This window comes from Corythoichthys intestinalis, chromosome 1 (genome assembly GCF_030265065.1).
Source record: "Corythoichthys intestinalis isolate RoL2023-P3 chromosome 1, ASM3026506v1, whole genome shotgun sequence".
Lineage (NCBI taxonomy): Eukaryota > Metazoa > Chordata > Actinopteri > Syngnathiformes > Syngnathidae > Corythoichthys > Corythoichthys intestinalis.
Window position 1 is genome coordinate 45,433,248 of NC_080395.1, and position 25,680 is coordinate 45,458,927.

Below are 25,680 nucleotides of genomic sequence, written 5' to 3' on the forward strand. Positions count from 1 at the left end.
GCATAGTGCTTTATTTCGTAGTCATTCACAAACCCATTGATTATCAAACCTTAATCCATTAGCATACAAAAATAATTTAAACAAAATGTTGCAACAGGAAATTTTTTACATACATAACATTTTATACCTTTGTAAAAAAAAAAAAAAAAAGCTCAAAATGAACGCCTCCCTTTTCACTGCAAGCAACATTCACGCCAGCTGTCACTCAGAAGAGGCCCCTCGGCGGCGACAGTGACGTTAGATGGACAGATGAGGAGCGTCACAGCAAAACAAACAACCTCAGAAGTTATCCAAGTTATCTTCTGGAAGCACACCCAGAGTGACCTTTCTACAGTGTCGCAGCTTAATTACTTTTCTCCTTGCGTACACTCAAACGGCGTGACTTAAAGGTTAACTTCTCCCAGCTGTTAGATGTCGACATCGACCGTTTGCACACATCCAAATATGTCGACTGAATTGACTTCTACAGAATATTAAAATACTAATTTCGTAGCTATGTTTAATAAAGACTGTTGGCGTATAGGGTGCACAGGCTAGGCTCGAGCATTACTCTAAAACTACTAAAAGGTGGTTTTAAGAGGTGTTCACTGACAGTGCATTCAATCCTTGCAACACTGTGGGCGGAATAGGTTGGGGTAAAACAAAAACAAAATACAGAGGAGTTATAAACAGAACACAATCTTGAGACTGCGCGTTCATAAAAGGGAATAAAACAAATCAAATTACATTATACAGTGCATATTTGCAATTATTTAATACACTTGTCATCATAGCCTAATGCGAGCATGAAACCATTTGCAACTCAAGTCCCCTTTCAATGCATTAACCAGTCATTCCTCTAAAAACACAAGTCCTCTCCTACTCCTATCATAATGAGGAATGTTCATGTGGAAAGAACTGTTAGATCAAGGTCATCAGCGTGCCGGTGGAGGAAACGCTCGAAGAACGTTCATGGACTACATTGTTGTTATTAAACGCCGAGCCAAACGGAACCTTCAAGGCTCTGAACCATCCCAGGTTGTCGACGAGAGCCGGACAGACAGTCTGGGCAAGTCTGTGCATGATAAGGTGGAACTTTTGACGGAAGCTTTTGTTGATCCAGAAGTAGAAGATGCAGTTGAGAAAACCGCTGGATGTCGGCAGCCACATTACAACAAATTCCAGCCATTCAGGTACACAGCTACCTGAGAGTGCTGGGTGCAAAACAGAGGGCAAGAAGGTCAGAACTGTCAATTCGGAGGCCTGTGGCCTATACTACGAAGCCGGTTTTCTGGCTTAGCAGGGTAACTTCGAGAGTAACTTTATCACGTGCGACGTAAGTTCGCGGTTATGCGAGACTACGAAAGGTGGATATGTTGGAACCGAGAAGTGTTGCCATGGCAACACACGCCAAACCTGGTCGTGTCAGAGATAGATCTTGCTTAACATCAGGATTCCAATTAACCACGCTCTATTTAAACAGCACTCCTCCGCGGACGTGTCCTCCTGACAATGACAGCGTACTTGGACGACCCATACGACATTGGCGCGCGGATTGTGAGGGGCTCTCTCCGGAGGGCACGGGTATTTCGGGACCGCCAAAATCCGCTGGCGTACCCGGAAGATGTTCTCCATGAAAGATATAGATTTTCAGCTGAGGGAATTCTTAACCTGTGCCAACTGATCTAGGCAGCAGACGTCACTAATGTAACCCGCCGAGTCAGGCCCTCACAACCGCGCAGATTGTGTGTGCCTGTCCGTGCGCTCTTTCGCCAGGGACAATATATGTATTCCATCGGTGATGCTGAATATCTGCGTAAGAACACTGTATGCCGTGCGATTCGGAGTGGGGTATGGAAACGCTTCAAATTGATGCATTTATAATAATCATAGAAATACGTAGACTATTTAAACATTGAGAAAACTTGCGTTTTTTTCTGCCAACTGGAGGAGATTAAATTAAATGTCAAATCCACTGATAGGACAGACGCACAAATATAAAAGATATAAATGTTTATTGAATATGCATCTTACAGTCTTGTTTAACTGAAAAATCGCTACAAAAGACGGGCTTTTATTTACGCAACAACGCATGGCATCCCCGCATTTCCTTCTTCTCCTGAGTCCTCACAAATATAACAATTTTTTTTATTGGGGTTGTCGGGCTCGGGCCTGCAAATCAAGTTTATTGATCGGACTCGGATTTTTTAGGCCCAAACTAAAAAAAAGAACATACGTATTCGTACAGTCAAGGGGACTAAACATACAATCATCCTGTTTCGTGTGGTGATGCGTGACAATTATTTCTTACTGTTAATGTAACAAATCATATTTTATTGTCCTTTGTCCTGCAGGCTTTATTTCTTTTCATGGACATAAGTAAACTGGCATATTGACGCGTTCACAAATCACACGATCTGTAAATTCGCTGTCAACAGACCCGTTGCGCTCTACTCGCCGAAGCGGTGTTGGATTTCGCGGTGAGGGTGGATTTTAATTCCTCATAATTCCGCATGATCATCGCGCATTCCTCCTCCGTGAAGTAAGGTGCCCGTGCCATCGTCACAAGTAGTGTTTGACTCTGGTCACCGCCCCCTTTTATGTGAACGCGCAGTAACTCTGACTGGGTTGACACAGGTTCGACTAATCAACCTCATAATCAGCGTCGTAGTACCGATTGACCACAAACTAGACAACCAGGTTTTGTCAACTCCGGTTACCCGATGGTAAACTGGATTACTTCTGGGGAGGTTGAACTCGGTTCGTAGTATAGGCCACTGTTCATTAGAGTGCTTACAATTGTTTACTGTGCTACTTTCGAATTTATGGTTGGATTTTGTGCAAAATAAAGTGATTAATTGCAAGGATCTAAAACTAAGGCTGCAACAACTAATTGATTAAAGTTGATTAATCAATTAGTTGCCAACAAATTTGATAATCGATTTTTGACGACAGCTATGAGCAGTCCCGTTTTGGTCCTTGTTTTTGTGTAACGTGAGGCTGCACACGCCAGTGATTGGAGCAATACAGAAATATTTCAATGCTACACTCAGGTTGGGTTGCTGAATCAATAACATTACAAAGTGTCAAGAGTTACAGTGCCTTGCAAAAGTATTCGGCCCCCTTGAATCTTGCAACCTTTCGCCACATTTCAGGCTTCAAACATAAAGATATGAAAGTTAATTTTTTTGTCAAGAATCAACAACAAGTGGGACACAATCGTGAAGTGGAACAACATTTATTGGATAATTTAAAATTTTTTAACAGATAAAAAACTGAAAAGTGGGGCGTGCAATATTATTCGGCCCCTTTCAGTGCAGCAAACTCACTCCAGAAGTTCAGTGAGGATCTCTGAATGATCCAATGTTGTCCTAAATGACCGATGATGATAAATAGAATCCACCTGTGTGTAATCAAGTCACCGTATAAATGCACCTGCTCTGTGATAGTCTCAGGGTTCTGTTTAAAGTGCAGAGAGCATTATGAAAACCAAGGAACATAACAGGCAGGTCCGAGATACTGTTGTGGAGAAGTTTAAAGCCGGATTTGGAAACAAAAAGATTTCCCAAGCTTTAAACATCTCAAGGAGCACTGTGCAAGCCATCACATTGAAATAAAAGGAGCATCAGACCACTGCAAATCTACCAAGACCCGGCCGTCCTTCCAAACTTTCTTCTCAAACAAGGAGAAAACTGATCAGAGATGCAGCCAAGAGGCCCATGATCACTCTGGATGAACTGCAGAGATCTACAGCTGGGGTGGGAGAGTCTGTCCATAGGACAACAATCAGTCGTACACTGCACAAATCTGGCCTTTATGGAAGAGTGGCAAGAAGAAAGCCATTCCTCAAAGATATCCATAAAAAGTCTCGTTTAAAGTTTGCCACAAGCCACCTGGGAGACACACCAAACATGTGGAAGAAGGTGCTCTGGTCGGATGAAACCAAAATTGAATTTTTTGGCCACAATGCAAAACGATATGTTTGGCGTAAAAGCAACACAGCTCATCACCCTGAACACACCATCCCCACTGTCAAACATGGTGGTAGCAGCATCATGGTTTGGGCCTGCTTTTCTTCAGCAGGGACAGAGAAGATGGTTATAATTGACGGGAAGATGGATGCAGCCAAATACAGGAACATTCTGGAAGAAAACCTGTTGGTATCTGCACAAGACCTGAGACTGGGACGGAGATTTATCTTCCAACAGGACAATGATCCAAAACAAAGCCAAATCTACAATGGAATGGTTCAAAAATAAACGTATCCAGGTGTTAGAATGGCCAAGTCAAAGTCCAGACCTGAATCCAATCGAGAATCTGTGGAAAGAGCTGAAGACTGCTGTTCACAAACACTCTCCATCCAACCTCACTGAGCTCGAGCTGTTTTGCAAGGAAGAATGGGCAAGAATGTCAGTCTCTCGATGTGCAAAACTGATAGAAACATACCCCAAGCGACTTGCAGCTGTAATTGGAGCAAAAGGTGGCGCTACAAAGTATTAACGCAAGGGGGCCGAATAATATTGCACGCCCCACTTTTCACTTTTTTATTTGTTAAAAAAGTTTAAATTATCCAATAAATTTTGTTCCACTTCACGATTGTGTCCCACTTGTTGTTGATTCTTGACAAAAAATTAAAAATTTTTATCTTTATGCTTGAAGCCTGAAATGTGGCGAAAGGTTGCAAGGTTCAAGGGGGCAGAATACTTTTGCAAGGCACTGTATATTGTCTTTTGTGCTCTTAGATCTAGTGTGCCTCCATCAGAGTTGGGTAAATGAAGCCAATTGTATTGTTTGTATTCTTTGTTCATGAGACCTCACTAAGTTAGCACAGAGGGCTAAGCTAGTTAGCAATTATGCCAATCAATGTCTTAAGTGTCTGTAGGTATTGTGTTTTGGAGAAGCATATAAGCACTTGAGTTATTGTTAGATAGCAAAGTTGTTTCATTTCTTTTTATAAAGAAACTACACGGATAAACCCATTCATATGAAAGCTTAGATTCTCCTTTCAACACAAACTCCCATTCAAACTGTAAATTGTCATACAAGAGAGTGTTCTTTGAAATTGGATTTGGATTGCATTTATGAACATTTGCTTGATAAAGAAAACAGATTCATTAGTCTGCCTCGTCCTTATTCGATTTTGTTGTTTAGCTTGTTTAAAGAAAGCAAATGTGTCATTGACATAATTCATATTAGCGCTTTGCCCACAAAAAAAGTCAATCAGCAGCATTTTTTTTTATTTAAATGAATAGGACTTTTGTCTGATTGTGTACCAAGAAATTATTTTTATGTTTTATAATCAGAACCTTTAAGAACTTTAACAAGTTTTGTGTACTTAAAACAGTACAGTTGTAGACTAAGTCAGGAGGCTGCAATGAAATATTTTTGAAGGAAATAGTCATCCATTTTTTCCCCATTGTTTCTTACAACATGCGTAAAGCAACAAGTCAAATTGTGAAAGTAATTGGAAAAAAAGTTATTTATCCGATTAATCTATTATAAAATAATCAGTTGCAGCCCTATCAATTACGACTTTTAAAAATTACAATTTTTTTCTAATTATGGTTGTACTCATTTTCAATATTTTTTGGTTATATTGTTTTTAAGCAAAAAAAAAAAAAAAAAAAAAAAGCATTTTTAAAAAGCTTACCACGTGTCTAATATACTGACCCCTGGTGGCGAAGATGCGTAAACCAAAGTGTGCAAAATTATCTAAATCTCTCTATTATCTATCTTAAAATGATCCATCAGTTTTGAGTTATAAAGGTAATTTCTTCCAAATCCTACTTATAAATCAAAGGACAATTTTGGACAAAGGAAGTTTTTCTAATTTGCCTTATAGTGGGTACTTTCAGCATTCATTGGAAAATGTTTGACATAAATAGTACAGTATTTTTCTATTCATGAATTACAGCAATTCAAAGGCTCAAAAGTGTTTGATTCCCAAGTGATTTACAGACCAGTAGTGTGATGCCTACTTTTCTTACTCCTAAAGGCCAAAAAAAAAAAAAAAAAAAAAAAAAAAAAAAAAGTACACAGTTGGCAATTCGCAACTGCTTTACTGGTGTTAGAAAATGAACTCTTAAGGAAATTTCAAGTGAGGCAGGCTTGTCGTCATAAAAAAATAACACATTTATGTGTTGTTTTGACGCTTCACAAATATCTAATGAGCGAAAAGGACACTGAAGACAAGTAAAATAGAGTACAGTGGTGAAATATTTTGGGTAAAAAAATATATATAAATTTTCATGCTGATTAAAACCTAACATTGGCATGCTAATTCCAAAATAGCAGTAACTTCCTGTTTATTCTCCACAGGTTACCATCTTACTATATTATTACTTTTATCTTTCTCTTAACTATTTATTATATACTTCAACATTTCAACACTTTTACCACTGAGCTGAGTCAATGCAACAAAATTTTGTTTTAGTATTCACTTGTTTATACTTGAAATAACAAAAAGTCAGTCTCTCTCTCCAAATCTACTTGCACACAGTTATATGGAGCCCAATCCTTTGTGTGTGTATACATACAGTGGGGCAAATACGTATTTAGTCAACCACTAATTGTGCAAGTTCTCCCACTTGAAAAGATTAGAGGCCTATAATTGTCAACATGGGTAAACCTCAACCATGAGAGACAGAATGTGAAAAAAAACAACAGAAAATCACATTGTTAGGTTTTTAAATAATTTATTTGCAAATCATGGTGGAAAATAAGTATTTGGTCAATACCAAAAGTTCATCTCAATACTTTGTTACGTACCCTTTGTTGACAATAACAGAGGCCAAACATTTTCTGTAACTCTTCACAAGCTTTTCACACACTGCTGCTGGTATTTTGGCCCATTCCTCCATGCAGACCTCCTCTAGAGCAGTGAGGTTTTGGGGCTGTCATTGGGCAACACGGACTTTCAACTCCCTCCACAGATTTTCTATGGGGTTGAGATCTGGAGACTGGCGAGGCCACTCCAGGACCTTGAAATGCTTCTTACGAAGCCACTCCTTTGTTGCTCTGGCTGTGTGTTTGGGATTATTGTCATGCTGAAAGACTATTTTCACTCAAAATCTCTCAATACATGGCCCCATTCATTCTTTCCTTTACACAGATTAGTCGTCCTGGTCCCTTTGCAGAAAAACAGCCCCAAAGCATGATGTTTCCACCCCCATGCTTCACAGTGTGTATGGTGTTCTTCGGATGCAATTCAGTATTCTTTCTCCTCCAAACACGAGAACCTGTGTTTCTACCAAAAAGTTCTATTTTGGTTTCATCTGACCATAACACATTCTCCCAGTCCTGTTCTGGATCATCCAAATGCTCTGTAGCGAACCGCAGACGTGTCTGGACGTGTACTAGCCTCAGCAGGGGGACACGTCTGGCAGTGCAGGATTTTAGTCCCTGGCGGCGCATTGTGTTACTGATAGCAGCCTTTGTTACTGTGGTCCTAGCTCTCTGTAGGTCATTCACTAGGTCCCCCCGATTGGTTCTGGGATTTTTGCTCATCATTCTATCTTGTTATCATCATTGACGCCACGGGGTGAGATCTTGCATGGAGCCCCAGATCGAGGGAGATTATCAGTGGTCTTGCATGTCTTCCATTTTCTCATAATTGCTCCCACAGTGGATTTCTTTACACCAGGCGTTTTACCTATTGCAGATTCAGTCTTCCCAGCCTGGTGCAGGTCTACAATTTTGTCTCTGGTGTCCTTCGACAGCTCTTTGGTCTTGGCCATGGTGGAGTTTGGGGTGTGACTGACTGAGTTTGTGGACAGGTGTCTTTTATACCGATAATGAGTTAAAACAGGTGCCATTAATACAGGTAATGAGTGGAGTCTTGTTAGACCTCGTTAGAAGAAGTTAGACCTACAGAAATCTTGCTTGTTTGTAGGTGAGCAAATACTTAGTTTCCACTCTAATTTGGAAATAAATTATTTAAAAATCAAACGATGTGATTTTTTTCCCCCCCCACGTTGTCTCTCATGGTTGAGGTTTACCCACGTTGACAATTACAGGCCTCTCTAATCTTTTCAAGTAGGAGAACTTGCACAATCGGTGGTTGACTAAATACTTATTTGCCCCACTGTACGTACGTACGTACGTACGTACGTACGTACGTACATACGTACATACGTACGTACGTACATACGTACATACGTACGTACATACGTACGTACGTACGTACGTACATACGTACATACGTACGTACGTACATACGTACATACGTACATACGTACATACGTACGTACATACGTACGTACGTACGTACATACGTACATACGTACATACGTACGTACATACATACATACATACGTACATACATACGTACATACATACATACATACATACATACATACATACATACATACATACATACATACATACATACATACATACATACATACATACATTTATAAACTAAGTCAAATACATTTTACACGCGCACTCAAAAAATTTCCCCCATGAGTCATCACCTTATCGTGGTGGAGGGGTTTGCGTGTCTCAATGATCCTAGGAGCTATGTTGTCTGGGGCTTCAAGCCCCTGGTAGGGTCACCCATGGCAAACAGGTCCTAGGTGAGAGGCCAGACAAAGTATGGCTGAAAAAGACCCCTTATGATGAGCAACATTAATGAACCCCAGTTTCCCTTGCCCGGACGCGGGTTACCGGGGCCCCCCTCTGGAGCCAGGCCTGGAGGTTGGGCTCGAAGGCAAGCGTCTGGTGGCCGGGCCTGTCCCCATGGGGCCCGGCCGGGCTCAGCCCGAAAAGGCAACGTGGGTTCCCCTTCCCATGGGCTCACCACCTGTGGGAGGGGCCAAAGGGGTCGGGTGCGTAGGGAGTTGGGCGGCAGCCAAAGGCGGGGGCCTTGGCGGTCCGACCCCCAGCTGCTGAAGCTAACTCTTGGGACATGGAATGTCACCTCTCTGGCAGGGAAGGAGCCTGAGCTGGTGTGTGAGGCAGAGAAGTTCCGACTAGATATAGTCGGACTCTCCTCCACACACAGCTTGGGTTCTGGTACCAATCCTCTCGAGAGGGGTTGGACTCTCTTCCACTCTGGAGTTGCCCATGGTGAGAGGCGCCGGGCAGGTGTGGGCATACTTATTGCCCCCCGGCTTGGCGCCTGTACGTTGGGGTTTACCCCGGTAGACGAGAGGGTAGCCTCCCTCCGCCTTCGGGTGGGGGGACGGGTTCTAACTGTTGTTTGCGCTTATGCACCGAACAGCAGCTCAGAATACCCACCCTTTTTGGAGTCCTTGGAGGGTGTGCTAGAGAGCGCCCCCTCTGGGGACTCCCTCGTTCTACTGGGGGACTTCAACGCTCACGTGGGCAATGATGGTGAGACCTGGAGGGGCGTGATTGGGAGGAACGGCCCCCCCGATCAGAACCCGAGTGGTGTTCTGTTATTGGACTTCTGTGCTCGTCACGGTTTGTCTATAACGAACACCATGTTCAAACATAGGGGTGTCCATATGTGCACTTGGCACCAGGACACCCTAGGCCGCAGTTCGATGATCGACTTCGTAATCATGTCATCGGACTTGCGGCCGCATCTTTTGGACACTCGGGTGAAGAGAGGGGCGGAGCTGTCAACTGATCACCACCTGGTGGTGTGTTGGCTCCGATGGCGGGGGAAGATGCTGGCCAGACCTGGCAGGCCCAAACGTATTGTGAGGGTCTGCTGGGAACGTCTGGCAGAATCCCCTGTCAGAAAGAGTTTCAACACCCACCTTCGGCAGAACTTCTCCCTTGTCCCGGGGGAGGTGGGGGACATTGAGTCCGAGTGGGCCATGTTCCGCACCTCCATTGTTGAGGCGGCCGATCAGAGCTGTGGCCGTAAGGTGGTTGGTGCCTGTCGTGGCGGCAATCCCCGAACCCACTGGTGGACACCAGCGGTAAGGGATGCCGTCAAGTTGAAGAAGGAGGCCTATCGGGCCTTTTTGGCCTGTGGGACTCCGGAGGCAGCTGACAGGTACCGGCTGGCCAAGCGGACTGCGGCCTCGGCAGTCGCAGAGGCAAAAACTCGGACATGGGAGGAGTTCGGTGAGGCCATGGAAAACGACTTCCGGACGGCTTCGAGGAAATTCTGGTCCACCATCCGGCGTCTGAGGAGAGGAAAGCAGTGCACTATTAACACTGTGTATAGTGAAGATGGTGTACTGCTGACCTCGACTCGGGACGTCGTGAGTCGGTGGGGAGAATACTTCGAAGCCCTCCTCAATTCCACCGACACGCCTTCCTTTGAGGAAGCAGAGTCTGGGGACTCTGAGGTGGGCTCTTCGATCTCTGGGGTTGAAGTCACTGAGGCGGTTGGCAAGCTCCTCGGTGGCAAGGCCCCGGGGGTGGATGAGATCCGCCCGGAGTTCCTAAAGGCTCTGGATGTTGTAGGGCTGTCATGGCTGACACGCCTCTACAACATCGCGTGGACATCGGGGACAGTGCCTCTGGATTGGCAGACCGGGGTGGTGGTCCCCCTTTTTAAAAAGGGGGACCGGAGGGTGTGTTCCACTTATAGAGGAATCACACTCCTCAGCCTCCCCGGTAAAGTCTATTCAGGGGTGCTGGAGAGGAGGGTCCGTCGGGAAGTCGAATCTCGGATTCAGGAGGAGCAGTGTGGTTTTCGTCCCGGCCGTGGAACAGTGGACCAGCTCTACACCCTCGGCAGGGTCCTCGAGGGTGCATGGGAGTTCGCCCAACCAGTCTACATGTGTTTTGTGGATTTGGAGAAGGCGTTCGACCGTGTGCCTAGGGGAATCCTGTGGAGGGTGCTCCGGGAGTACGGGGTACCGAGCCCCTTGGTAAGGGCTGTTCGGTCTCTGTACGACCGGTGTCAGAGTCTGGTCCGCATTGCCGGCAGTAAGTCGAATTCGTTCCCAGTGAGGGTTGGACTCCGCCAAGGCTGCCCTTTGTCACCGATTTTGTTCATAATTTTTATGGACAGAATTTCTAGGCGCAGCCGAAGCGTTGAGGGGGTCCGGTTTGGTGACGTCAGCATTGAATCTCTGCTTTTTGCAGATGATTTATTGCTGTTGGCTTCATCAAGCCGTGACCTCCAACTCTCACTGGAGCGGTTCGCAGCTGAGTGTGAAGCGGTTGGGATGAAGATCAGCACCTCCAAATCCGAGACCATGGTCCTCAGTCGGAAAAGGGTGGAGTGCCCTCTCCGGGTCGGGGATGAGATCCTGCCCCAAGTGGAGGAGTTCAAGTATCTTGGGGTCTTGTTCACGAGTGACGGTAGGAGGGAGCGGGAGATCGACAGGCGAATCGGTGCGGCGTCTGCAGTAATGCGGACTCTGCACCGGTCCGTAGTGGTGAAGAAGGAGCTGAGCCGAAAGGCAAAGCTCTCGATTTACCAGTCGATCTACGTTCCTACCCTCACCTATGGTCACGAGCTTTGGGTCGTGACCGAAAGAAGAAGATCCCGGATACAAGCGGCCGAAATGAGTTTCCTCCGCAGGGTGTCCGGGCTCTCCCTTAGAGATAGGGTGAGAAGCTCCTTCATCCAGGAGGGACTCGGCGTCGAGCCGCTACTCCTCCGCGTAGAGAGGAGCCAGCTGAGGTGGCTCGGGCATCTGGTTCGGATGCTTCCGGACGCCTCCCTGGAGAGGTGTTCCGGGCATGTCCCACCGGCGGGAGGCCCCGGGGACGACCCAGGACACGCTGGAGAGACTATGTCTCTCGGCTGGCCTGGGAACGCCTTGGGATCCCGCCGGAGGAGCTGGTTGAAGTGGCTGGGGAGAGGGAAGTCTGGGCTTCCCTGTTAAAGCTGCTGCCCCCGCGACCCGACCCCGGAACAAGCGGAAGATAATGGATGGATGGATGGATGGACTCAAAAAATTGTTAAAAACAGCTGTCAGACCTAACTTTAAAAAGTGTTCCCCGTTCGTTTGATTTATTTGCAGAAGATATGAAATAAAAGACAAATTTTCTAAAAAAAAAAAATTTTTAAACACTCCTAAGAGAATATAGAGTTGGTTTACAGCACATTACTGCTCACATAAAACAACAGAATCAAGCTTTTATCATGGAAAGAAAAAGTATAGCAAAGAGCTATTTTTCCCAAAAAGAATGGCAGCTCCAAGGCTCACAGTTCTTCAATGATCATGTATGTAACTACTGACAAGACTAATATGAATTATGAGGTGTTTATGACCAGGATTTAGGAATAAGGGAATACATAATCAAGACACCAATTTTCTAAATTGATTTTATATCGGTGCATTACTGTTTGGAATTCATTGTGATGGTGTATAAAAAAATTCTAAAAATTCATTGATTATAGACAGGACCTACCTGTATAAAAAGGACTTAAACCTCATCAAAGGAACAAATGATCCATTCAAAGTCTCAAATAAGTTTAAAAAATAATAATAATAATTGCACATGCATAAATTTACATACAGTAAGATTGAACTTTAAGGGATTCCCCTGCATATCAGATGAAACGAAAGCCTCTTTGGAAAAGGGCTTCATGTCTAAAAACTACTCTGCAGCGAGTCCACATTCAGTCTTGATTAAGGCACCATACAAAAATGGCTGAAGTTGATGAGAACATTTCCAAAAAGGCACGACTCATAAAATTGGCCTTAAATCGGTGTTTTCATGCCAAGGCATCCATAAAAAGGACCATTCAAGCAATTGTTATAATTGATGGAGGGTGCGGGATATAGGCATGAAAAGCATGACTCACAATCAAGTAATCCAAAGTCAACTCATGTTCAGAAATATTGGATATACTTTTTCTTCTAGGAATTCTAACTTTAAGATGTGGCTACGTCAATAATAGCCAAGCTTACTTTTTTTTTTTTTTTTTATTTTGGTGCAGTTTACTCTTAAAAGTATGGGGTTGAAATAGAGTTTAAAGGAACACTTTCTTCTCAAACTAAACTATGCCCAAGACAGTAAGATGTCTAAAAGATCCAAAATGTCACCAGCATGTGGGGTTGGCAATCTCGTTTGCATGAATGGCCGACAGTCCTGCTTTTTCTTTGACCAACAGGCTATTTCAATTTCTCGTGTAGAGCATAGATGGATTTTTAGTTATTTTATTGACTTCTATTTACGGCAGTGAACGTGCAATTCGTTTTAGTAGTTAAAATGGATTGGATTTTCATCACGGTCAATTGTAGCCAATGGGAAAAAACTAACAAATCAGGGGTACAGTATGTTACATGGGTACAATACCAACCGAAATACATTTTAAGGTGTGTAAATAATGAGACAAGGATATTAACAGAACTATTCATGAGCTAAGAAAATTTCACCTAACACTCAAAAATGCGGGTCTGAACCCAATAAATCATACTCCATCATATTACTATGTGATACTATTTAGAGTTTTGTGCATGGAAACGAGTAAATCAAATGTGCATGTAAGTGCACTACAAAAGGTATGGGTTTTTTTTTGTTTTTTGTTTTTTAAGTGATATGTATACATATACTGGCTGTGGATCCTTAAAACTTGCATGTAAGAGATGAATATTTGAGCATGCCTTTACATCGTTTCTCATTAGGTGGGATGTCAAACTAAGTTTTGTTTCCCCCCGCAAAGTCATTATGACAAGGAAACTGTACTAATATGGAATTGACTCATCATAAAGCCAATAACTTGATGGCTAATTAGTTTGAAAAAGTCAAGCAAAAGCAGACACTCGTATAATTTCAAAATTAGCCATGTAACCTATGCATTTCATCAAAACACTATATTTTTGCTTCAATGATTTATGAACAACTCCTGACCTCAAAAACTTTCATTTGAAGGTTTGCATACATAAGTTGTTTGAGCATGCTTTCAGCAGATCTGACATTTATGCATTGAGAAGAGCATCAAACAAGCCAATATGAGCCGCAATCACATGTCAGATGCCAAATACAATACTCCAGGTGGCAGGGTGCTGGTGCCAGTTTGCCATAATTATTAAAATGAGGGTCAGAAGAACTTTTGAAAGCCAAAGATGTCTGTTGGCTTGTTCATACATTTAATGAGCTTGTATTTCTACAAATTTAAAGGAGAAAAAATGTGATTATTTCATGATTATTATGAAATTTTTAAATATCTTAGAAGTTAGGGGTACAATAAGCAAATCTATATGGTGAAATGGCTTACAAATGCTTGAGAAATCGTCATGTTGATAAAAATGAACCCTATTTTCAGTGCAAGAAAATCCTTAAGAGAGAAAAATGAAATGCATGTAGTGCTGTCAAGATAAGTTTTGGTAAGACGACTTTCCCCAGAAACTATGGCAGTAAATGATAGTATCGTTCATTTTTTTTTCTTCTGCTAGTATGGGTCATCAAAAAATTGATTCAGCGATTTTCTGACCCATATACCCTACATATTAAATAATGTATCAGCAATACTAGCCCTGTAGTTTCTTGTACTAAATTGATGCCAACATATCTAGTATCGTACACCATTACTCTCCACACTGTATGTATATGTATGCACAGTACAGGCGAAAGGTTTGGACACATGTGTGTTCTCTTTATTTTCATGACTATTTACATTCTAAATTCTGAAAGTAATAAAAATGACTGAACACCTGTGGAATCATGTACTTCGCCGCCGAAAAAAGGCGAAATAACTAAAAACATTTTTAATATTCTAGTTTCTTCAAAGTAGCCCCCCCCCCCCTTTGCTCTGTTTACTTTTTTGCACACTCTTGCCATTCTCTTGGTGAGCTTCAAGAGGGAGTCGCCTAAAATGGTTTTTGACTTCACATGTATGCCTTTTCAGGGTTGATAAATGGAATTTATTGCTTTATCAATGGGGTTAGAACATTCGTTTGTGTTGCATTTAATGAGGTGTGTCCAAACTTTTGACCTGTAATGTACTGTACTATACATACGTACAACTCCAGCAGAGAGTCAGTATGCTTACAGAAGAACAGAACAAGGTGATGTAAATGTATGTTACCCTTGTGGGAAAAACGTCCCATTTTGGGACTAGCAAGATTTACATCAAAGAGAGAGCACATGAAAAAGCCATTGAGAATCGCTGTAATGGTATCCAATTGTCCCAAAAATGTTTTCTTTTTCAAGCATGTCAAAATGTCAAAATTATTATTGACATAATTATATGTGGGAATACATTTTATTATCACGCACAGGAAAAACAGTCCCTTTTTTGGACTATTTTCCCATAAACACCCATTATAAATGCAAATTTTCCATGTATGTACCCCTGATGTGTTACAGTGCATTTCCCACAATTACCCAATGCATCCCTTCACAGGCAGTTGAACTACATGTGAAAACGAATTTTTTTGACTTGAGAGTCATAAACGCCATAATACAGTAGATGCCGCTAGAGACTATTTTCCCATAAACACCTATTATAAATGCTAATCTTACATGTATTTTTGATGCACTGTACCCCTGATGTGTTACAGTGCATTTCCCGCAATTACCCAATGCATCCCTTCACAGGCGGTTGAACTACAACTGAAAACTAATTTTTTTGACTTGAGAGTCATAAACGCCATAATACAGTAGATGCCGCTAGAGAGCTATTTATCATTTTTGGTTGCGCTGACGTATGTGCTGTGATATGACACCATTCTGATACCAAAGCAATAAAGCATGGTTGGATCGAAAGCTCAGGCCTGCTGGCGTGTGTGAACGCAATACCAGTGACGTGCACGTGAGTATGAGTATGTGATGAGTGTGTGCGCGCTAGCGGTGCAACGATTTGCAATTCAAAGCCTAACTGCAATTAATGTATTCCGAACACTTGTGGAATGAATTGATCGAGCTTTGTGTGCCTGTGTGTGACGCGAAGCACCGCTGTGCAGAAATTCCCGCCCCGCAAGTAAATGTCGGATCGCTGTCAAGCACCTCTGAACATTTTGAGTGGTCGCAAGTAAAAAAAATATTCAGAAATGACTGATATTACACTTCAAAGCAACGTTCCAAAATGGAACGTTTTTTCCTATGTGTCGCAAAAAATTTGAAAATGTTGCGTTCCAAAAATGTTGCGTTCGAAAAAAATTTTAATGTTATGATTAACATATCGAAGGCTCTAATTTGTCAATATTGAATATTCCAATTTGAATGTGTTTTTATATATATGCAGATGACAGTTACTTTTGCTCTGAGGACAATATTTCTTTTATTGTCCATAGAGGGCATCAAAAATAAATAAATAAATAAAAACTATATGTATGGATAGGTCTGATGCCACTGAACATTTTGAGTGGTCGCAAGTAAAAAAATAATCAGAAACGACTTTGATATTACACTTCAAAGCAACGTTCCAAAATGGAACGTTTTTTCCTATGTGTCGCAAAAATTTTTTAAATGTTGCGTCCCAAAAATTTTGCGTTCAAAAATTTTTTTATTGTTATGATTTATTCGCATATCGAAGGCTCTAATTTGTCCATATTGAATATTCCAATTTGAATGTGTTTTTTATATACAGTGTATGCAGATAACAGTTACTTTTGCTCTTAGCACAATATTGCATTTATTGTCCATAAAGTGCATCAAAAATAAATAAAAACTATATATTTATGGATAGATCTGATGCCACTGAACATTTTGAGTAGTCGCAAGTAAAAAAATAATCAGAAATGACTTTGATATTACACTTCAAAGCAACGTTCCAAAATGGAACGTTTTTTCCTACACTGTAAAAAATGTCCGTAGAAATGACAGAATAACACTGTAAAATCTCAACATTAAAAAACTGTAAAGGGTATTACAGCTAAACATTGTTTTCCCTACAGTGCAATTTAGTAAAACTTCACACTAAATATTATTGTAAATTTAACACGAAAATGTGGTTTTTTGAAACACGTCGTTGTTAAAATTACTTATTTGTGTTATTGTGGCATATAAATATTGTATTCCAAAACAATACAATGCATATTAAATGACGGCAAAATTGTGTTCGAATGACAATTCTGCAGATTTCAAACATGTAGGCCTATTTCCAAAATTACAAGGAAGACTGCCACCACTTCAGTTTTACCTTTTTAACATTTAGCCAAGTTATTGAGGATATAGCCTACATAATTAGCCTATGTCTTGTTTTGAATCTTCTCCGAAGGCTATACATCATGTGGCCGGCCATAACTGAATGCATGGAAGGTGGAAAAGCGCTATATAAGTATAACACCATTAACACCATAGACTAATCAAATCTTATTTTTAATCAAGTTGAAGTGTTATTTTCTCTGTGAGAACAAAGACTTTGTCCATGCCCTTCAGTCAAACCTTAGGATTCACAGAAGCGAGCTACACTGTTTTCATGTTAAACGATACATCTTGTGTTCATTTTATTTTACACTCGTTGGTAGACAGCTATCAGCATTGGTACATTTTTTGCTTTGGACTGTTGGCAGATAATTGGTTCGCCTTTTTCAAGCTCCCCTTGCCATGATTCTTTCGTTGTCGTTTTTGCGGGAGAACCGTGCAAACGTTGAGAAAAGAAAAGCGAGGTCGTAGTTTGCCTATGTAAAATTACGGCTGGCTTTTGCCTAAGTTAGTCCACATTAAATAAATTTGTTTTTAACCCATCAAGTCCAATTGTGTCCACTCAAACTGATTAATCAAGACATCATGTGGCCTCATTTAAACAAGGAAAACGGGTAAGCACATACTCCCTCCTAATTCAGGCAAGATTTGGATCCATTTGCTGTCACGAGCAGTTGCTAAATTGGTTGTGGTACTGATTTGCTCGTCTAGTATCAGGGAATAACATATTCAAGTATCACAATGTTGGAGTGTTCCTTTAACTTCAATATGGATTAGTCCCAAACTACAATGTTCTGAAGTAAATGTAGTAAATCTAACCCTAACCCTAAATCGGCTACATTTTGTAATTATTTACTTATGCATCTTTATCTACTTATTTAGTAATGCATCAATTATTACTCATGCAAGTTGTACAGATGTCCATATCATTTCTACACTCTGCCATCATGGAGGCCTTGCCTGACCTGCCAGATGCTTCAAGGGAGATCTTGGAGGAAACTCTCCAGTCTCTGGGGGTAGAGACCACTGATGACTTACAGTTTTTGAAAGAAGATCTGTTGTCAGCCCTGAGGCCCATACAAGCCAGGAGGCTGGTTGCCGCATGGCGTCTGAAATGTAAGTTTAATGTCACTGTTCAGCCTTCTGACTGTTTGGTGGTTTTATGATGTGATCTGTTCTCAACATTTGTTATTAAGTTCAATTTAATGTTTATTTCGTGTATATGCTGTTGTAAAGGTCCGGCCCAAGAAAGTGGTTGCCTAACTGCCTCACCAGGACCTTCCCAATCCATGACGTCTGTCGCCAACGGGGTCATCGTCGTCCAGCAGCTGTCAGAACCCAAGTGGCATTTTTACAGAGTCATTCACAATACCATGGGAACAGTTCCCAGAGGAGTTGACACAGGCCCTGGAGAGGGAAAGGCATCCAAATCCAAGTCTGAGGAAGGAGATGGTCAGAATTGTGGTACGTGAAATGATGAAAGTAACAACGTCTTTAAACAAGAAGAATGCTTCTGAGGTGGCTAAGAAATTGGGGGCTAAATACCCCAAGTCACTTCAAGATGTGATTGAGGGCGACATAATTGGCACAGGGCATGGCTCCCTCGTGAAAAAAATTCAAAATCGGATCGAAAATGTGAAAAGACTTACAACACCAAAAATTAAAAAAAGAAAATCACATGACTCTGACACTGACGAAGTCCCACCTGAAAAACGTGCAGCGATTCAAGACACCTATGGGTGCATCCGTTGGCATGTGAAGTTTATGCCCCTTGGGGAAATGGCCGAAACCCAGGAGCAGAAGAAAGATGAGCTCAAAAATCTGTTCAGCCAGAATCAACAAAGCCCAGGTCCTTTGGAAATGCTGATGAAGTCCACATTCTACAGCCAGCGAAAAGATGTGAACCAAGGGAAAGACATGAAGTACCTCCAGGAAAATTGGCCATATTGGTTTCATGAAATTGGCATGAATGTTCACTTCAAAGAGCTCACTGGAGTTGAGTTAAAGGAGACCTTCTTAAAAAATGTGGAACAAAAGGGGGAACGGCTCTTGCACTTCATGAAGACGGTTGCTGTCAACAAATCCAAATCCAATTCTACCAAGCTGCAACAAAGCTACAGATTATGGTGGGAGAACAGGCAGTAAGCACACAGGTCACAGAGATAGTGCTGCTTCTTCTGGCTTATTTTGATGAGAGAGATGATGTGATGTTCCATTACGTGGAGGACACTTGCCTGGCTGGAGAAGTGGTCATGGATCGAGTTCCCTTGACTCCAACAATTGTTGTATGTGGTAAGTTAACCTTACTTACCTGAGTTGACGAGTAAAGCCTGACGCATACTGTATATGTTGACTAGAATAAATTCACCCCTTTTTTCTGATGGCGTGGGTTTGCTGGTATGTACTTGTATAGACCCTACCCACGTGACGTCACAACTCCGCCCTCCCGACTGGTGCCGCCCAATTGTCCGTCAACACATCGTGTTTACCTGTTACCTACATTCCTCCTATTTACGGCGTGTTTTTCTGCTCGTTAACATTAATGATCAAAATGGTGAAGGCGTGTGTGGCGGTCGGTTGCAATAACAGAGAAGATAGACTGAGAGACTTGAAGTTCTACCGGATTCCGAGAGACCCGGAGAGGAAAGAGCGAGATGGGCTGCTGCAATTCGACGAGAAAACTGGGCTCCAAACGATTACCACAGATTATGTAGTAGTCATTTTATATCTGGTAAGATGCATTTAATATATATTTAGAGGGTTTTGGGCTGACAACCACAATTAAGATCATTGCTAGGCTAATCGCCGACAACATACACGTATGTATGTAGTGAGAGTGCTATCGCTAAACCATATAAACATTAAAAGCACTAGCTCCATTGACAAATGACATGAAATACATTAGACTTGACAGTGGATGTTAGCAAGAACAAAAGATTTTGAATTGAAAATTTCGTAACTCACCTTTCCAAGCACAAGATAGATTCCTGCCGAATTTTCGTGGACGAGGACCTGTTTCACCCAACCAGCAACGAAGTATTTATAAGCCTCCAAGCTCTTGAAGTTTTTCAAATTTTCGTGAGAATAGGCTGATTTTGTGTGGACAAGATAGTTGTAAATATCAGCGTAGCAGAGGTCAGGCAAATACGGCGAAGACAGCGGGTCGAAAAACATCGATTTAGGCATCAAATATGGATCTGGCGAATGGATAAACTGAAGCTTTTCCACATAACGCCTTTTATGCAACGCATCCAGTGAGTTTACGGCATCCGAAAGCACCGGGTCTTCCATGAAATGCATTATAAATTGCTCGATCAATTGAGAACATTGATAATACAGACACAAAATGACGGACAAGGGGGCGGAACAATACAGCGATCACGTGATTTTGTGACATCGGTGGGTAGGGTCTATTCACCATTAATACATGAGTTAGAGGCTGACATGTGAAAATGTAAACTTAATTTCTGGATTACTTTCTTTCTTTTTTTCTTTAAGGCCAATCCTGCTTTTCTTACAGAAGCATGATGCTGTGTGTGGATCACGTTATCGTCAACGAGAACCTCTCTTCCTTTATCTCCTCCTTGTGCATGATGTTTGGGTCGTATTACTCATTCAACCTCCATTACCCAACTGCACTTGCATCAACCCTGGAGTTTCTACAGAGGTTTTTTGTTTTTATAATTTACTTAATTTAACCATTGTTATGCTCTATTTATTAAGTCATTTCGCTGAGTTTTTATCCAAAGCAATATGCATATAAATACCCACAGGGCCTATGCTGCCTTGCACTTTGATCCTTTTTTTAAGAACTAGACAGATGGCTAACAGTAGAATGATTGCATGTTTGGAATTGCTTTTATCCTTTTCGTATTCAGTATATTCACTTTCTACAATTGCCAGAAAATAAGAAACGTGCTTAAATTTGACCTAATAAATTAATCACCCACAACATAAATCCACATCACAATCATGGCCGCGTGAAATCTATTTCTTTCTTGTGAATGAACTGGTATTATTGACACTCTGTAGCCTAGTCAGTTGTCTCATCTTGGCTATAGCCTACGTTATCATTTTCATCTTCTGGGAGAGTAAAAGCATCACAGCAAAGACCAGCACCACTAATGTCTCCATATACTCCATGTTTCTTTACCGCTCACCTATTTTCTCGCCACCCACGCCTGAGTAGTCTGTTAGTAATGTCAACGCAGTCTGACGCGAGACCACAACTCAAGAGTTTGAATGGAAGGCAGAATGGGGCCAATCTCCCCTTGGCAGATTACTAACCAACCCATTAATGTATGATTTGAATGGTATTGACTTTTATTAAATAGTAGACCCAAACTTCTACCTGATTTTCCTTGTGATACAGTAGAAATGCTTAACATGTTTTGAACTTGTATAGAGGAAGCCGATTGTATCACTCAAACCACACATATTCTGCTTCAGTCCTCTACTGTAGATGTGCAAAGACACAACCCATGTAGAGTTACGTTTCTGCAATTTGCAATTTATGGAAATGGAAATGCATTATCTACTTCGAACATGTTATGCGAAATATTAACGTTATGATTCATGTTGAGCAAGAAAGAAAGAAAAGATAAAAGACAGGGTCTCTGGAGCCCCCTTTGCTCCCTGCCTACCAATAAAGAATTAAAGGAAAAGTGTAACTTCACACTTATCCTTTACTTTGTTGTTGTGTAAGCAGTTGTATAATGTATTTGAGTTTCCCCTGTACGGTTGTTTATTATATACATTTGTTTCCTCTGTCTTCTCTGAATTCCTACATGTTTCTTCTCTATAAATCCAGAGAAGGGGACCAAAGTGGAGCGAACCAGTGCTACGCGATTGTATGTTAATGCCAGAGTCCTGACGTTGATTCAGGACCTCTCAGACCACGAATGGCGATCCATTTGAAAAGGTACTATTGCAACTACGTTCTTTGATTATAGACTGGCTTTACAGATTTAATTAATGGGAGAGACCGTGGGAACAGTAACTGCACTTTACTGTTGCTATTGTCCTACTCATTGTCTCGGGACATGGCCAATTGTCCAGAGACGGCAACGCACTCTACCACGATGATATGCTTTATCCCAAGACAATCAGGCACTGCCCCCATCCTGAGACAGCCAGGCATTGTCCCTGGGGCAACCAAGTCTTGTCCAGGGGAGCGATGCACTGTCCTAAGACAGTGTTGGCTTACTCAGGACAGTGCCTAGTGTCAAGACAGTTCATACTTCAACAATACAGCAGTTGTACTTGTAACTTGTAAATTTTATATCCAAAAACTGCTTATTTTACATTGAATCCTGATAAATGTTTACAAATTCATTGTTAATTGTACATTGAATATCTGTAAAATAAACAATTATGTATTGATTATTGTACATTGCATACCTGTAAAAATTACAGAGTTAATGTTACATGGAATCCCAGTGAAATGCACTAGTTATTCTGTAATGCTGTCTACAGTTTTTGTATTTTAACATGATTATTCTGGCAACCACTGTTGCCAGTATTTTTCCGTAAAAACAAGATTTTTTTTTTTTTTACAGTGTATGTGTCGCAAAAAAAAAAAAAAAAATCAGCTCACAAGGGTTAATGGCATGCAAATTACAGTGCCCTGAAAAATGTAATAGTTGGTAATTTAATACAGTATATTGGATAGCGAGTCAATGTATATAACTAATCAATATTTTTTACTATCATATTCAGGTCACGGGGTTGCTGGAGCCAATCCCAGATAACTATGGGCAGTAGGCAGGGTACACCCTGAATTGGTTACCAGCCAATTGTAGGGTACAAGGAGACAAACAACCATTCGTGCACACACTCATTTACCTATGGACAATTTAGAGTGTTCGATCATCCTACCATGCATGTTTTTGGGACGTGGGGGGAAACCGGAATACCCGGAGAAAACCCACACAGGCAAAGGAGAACAAGCAAACTCCACACAGGAAGGCACAAGCCCGTGATCTCAGAATGTGAGGCGGACGTGCCAACCACTACCACTGTGCCAGCAACCCAGTGACCCTCGTGAGGATAAGCGGCCGGAAAATGGTAAATGGTGTTATACTTGTATAGCGCTTTTCCACCTTTCAAGGTGCTCAAAGCGCTTTACACTACATTACCATCTACCTACTGGTGACACAGCACCAGGAGCAATGTGGGGTTCAGTATCTTGCTCAAGGATACTTAGGCAAGTTCATCAGGGCAGAGAATGGAACCCACAACCTCTGGGTTGGGGGACAACTACTCTTCCACTGAGCCATGCCATGCCATGAATGAATTATAGATCCTTATAATTTGTTTACAAAACCTAAGTAGATGATTTGCTTTTTGCCGGCCACAAAATGATGTGGCAGGCCAGATTTGGCCCTTGGGTTTTGTGTTTGACACCTGTGTTTTTAAACCTTTAGGCTATCTAGTATTAGTATAGTATTTTTTTTTCTCCACAAAATTGCTTACCGTTGTAGATCATGGCCGCCATGCACGGCGTCCAGCAAGCAAAGTAAGCAGCCATGACGGGCACCAACACCCTAGAGGCCACGTTGTGTCTCCTCCGCTGCACGTGCGCCAACTGCCGCAGTTTGCGGCTCTGTCTCCGGGCGGCGGACCACACTCTCAAATTGGCGTAGGTCATGACCGCGGAGCACGGGAAGAAGATGACACAGGCCAAGCTCAGCGAGTAACCCACGTTGCTGGAGTAGGACGGATTGCATACGAGCGAGGCGTTGGAGAAGCGGACCTCGATGATGCCGCCCGGGAAGCAAATGGGCGACAGGAGGCACGCTGGGAAGCACCAGGAGAAGGCGATCAGGAGTAGAGTCCGTCTCCTTGTCATTATGGACGAGTACTTTAGTGGGTAGAGCACCGCCACATAACGCTCCAGGCTGATGGCGGCCAGCGTGTACATGCATGTGGCGTACACTGTGGCGTTGCAAAAGGCCACCAGGTGACACAGCTGGTCGGGCCCGTCCGTGTAGTCCTTGAGAAGACTCACCAACAGGTTTAAGGGCATGACCAGTAGCCCGAAGGCAGAGTCCGCGGCCGTCAGCGAGAGTAGGAAATAGCGGGAGCTCCTCGACCAGCCGGCCACGGACGACGTGATCACCAGGAGCACCGCGATGTTCCCCAAAATGATTATTACCCCCAGGAGGATAATGACGCTCACCTTGACGTAGCGGTGGTGCATCTGCGCCATCCTTTGAAGGTCCAGGTCCATGCCAGATAGGTTTAGGGACGCGTTCATGTTTCGTTTTCCTCAAAGGGACATTTTTATAGGGGTGCGTTCAAGGGAGCAGATGTGTGTGCGGACGTACGCGGGGAGGCCGCCAGTAAACTGCACACCTGAGGCAATTAGTGCAGCCAAGCTGCCTTCTGGAGGCTCAACATTAACTTCAAATGTGATGTATCACTGTTGAGGTGGTTGCAGCTCAACGTTGAATTCGTAGGAAAAATTGACGAAGAATAAGTTGTCTTTCAGCCAAAACTCGGCGTATTTAATTTCCATCGACATGCGGATACATCCTCTCTCGTTGCTTTCTTCACAGGCAAATCCCACAAATCAAAGTAATCAAAGTCAAACAAAAAGAAGTCATACAAGTAGCACCTTAGACAATTAAGTCCCATCCTGCCATCTTGTGGTGAAAAGATAATATGTCAATAATACCAAGCAATAGACCCCAATCACCAACGTCACACAATCACGTGATCGCTGTATTGTGCCGCCATATTGTCCGTCATTGTTTTTTTTTTTTTTTTTTTTTTTTACATTAACAACAATAACAACACAGCAAAATAAACAACTATACAAACACAAAAATACAGACAGTACTAATACAAACAAAAAAAAAAACAAAGGAATACAAACACATATGCCACGGGGTACAAACATAACAAACATTGCATATTAGAGAAAAAAAATAAATGAATAATACTATAGTCAACTATTCACAAAAAAGTCATAGCTTTTCACAAATGTCAATTATTTTCTCCGCTTTTCTATTCTTTGATTTTTTTCAATAGATTTATGTAGCATACCGTTTCATTGTGGAAGTGAGAAAATGATGGTATCAGCTTGCTGAACTTTCATTTGTGGATGTAGAATTTCGACAACAAAAGAAGCAGATTAACAATAAAAATATCTTCATTCCTGATCTTTTTATAAAAACAAAAAATGACATTTTCCCATTTTAGCTTGAAGTCCACAAGTAGATTCCTGTCAACAAACTTACAAAAATCTTTCCAAAATTTGTTGGAAAAAGAACAAGTCCAAAAAAGGTGCTGAACTGTCTCTGGATTATTGTCCGTCATTGTGTGTCCGTATAGACCCCAATCACCAACGTCACACTATCACGTGATCGCTGTATTGTGCCGCCATATTGACCATCATTGTGTGTCCGTATTGTCAATGATTGTAGTTTCTAAAGGTAGATTCATTTGCAAATTATGGAAGCCCCAGTGCTTTCAGATGCTGTAAACTCATTGGATGAGTTGCATAAAAGCCAATATTTGGAAAAGCTTCGGCTGATCCAGTCAGCAGATCCATGTTTGATGCCCAAACCGATGTTTCCTCCGGTCCGGTCCTGTCCCGTGTGTCAGAGCTCGTCCTGAGACCACAAAATTTCCAATCATACTCCAGTTTATGTCACGTTGAGTCGGGTACCCAAAATCGGCACCGGCCCAAATATAAACCGACATTTGGTCAGCTGAGCGTCA

General features: G+C 42.1%; 1 protein-coding gene and 1 long non-coding RNA gene across 2 annotated transcripts in view; one reads left to right on the top strand and one right to left on the bottom strand.

The window, feature by feature from the left end:
- Positions 1 to 24,526, bottom strand: zgc:162592 (uncharacterized protein LOC561993 homolog). The gene is made up of 2 exons (XM_057852776.1): positions 23,428 to 24,526; positions 1 to 1,193 (listed from the first exon to the last, which is right to left on the bottom strand). Exons 1-2 carry the CDS (start codon positions 24,209 to 24,211, stop codon positions 901 to 903), a joined length of 1,077 nt encoding a protein of 358 aa, XP_057708759.1. The 5' UTR covers positions 24,212 to 24,526; the 3' UTR covers positions 1 to 900.
- LOC130927164 (uncharacterized) overlaps positions 20,365 to 25,680 on the top strand; it is a 12,662-nt gene continuing 7,346 nt past the window's right edge. Inside the window, exons 1-2 of the long non-coding RNA XR_009066364.1 lie at positions 20,365 to 20,620; positions 21,764 to 21,874. This is a non-coding gene — a long non-coding RNA (uncharacterized LOC130927164). The remainder of the gene's footprint in view (positions 20,621 to 21,763; positions 21,875 to 25,680) is intronic.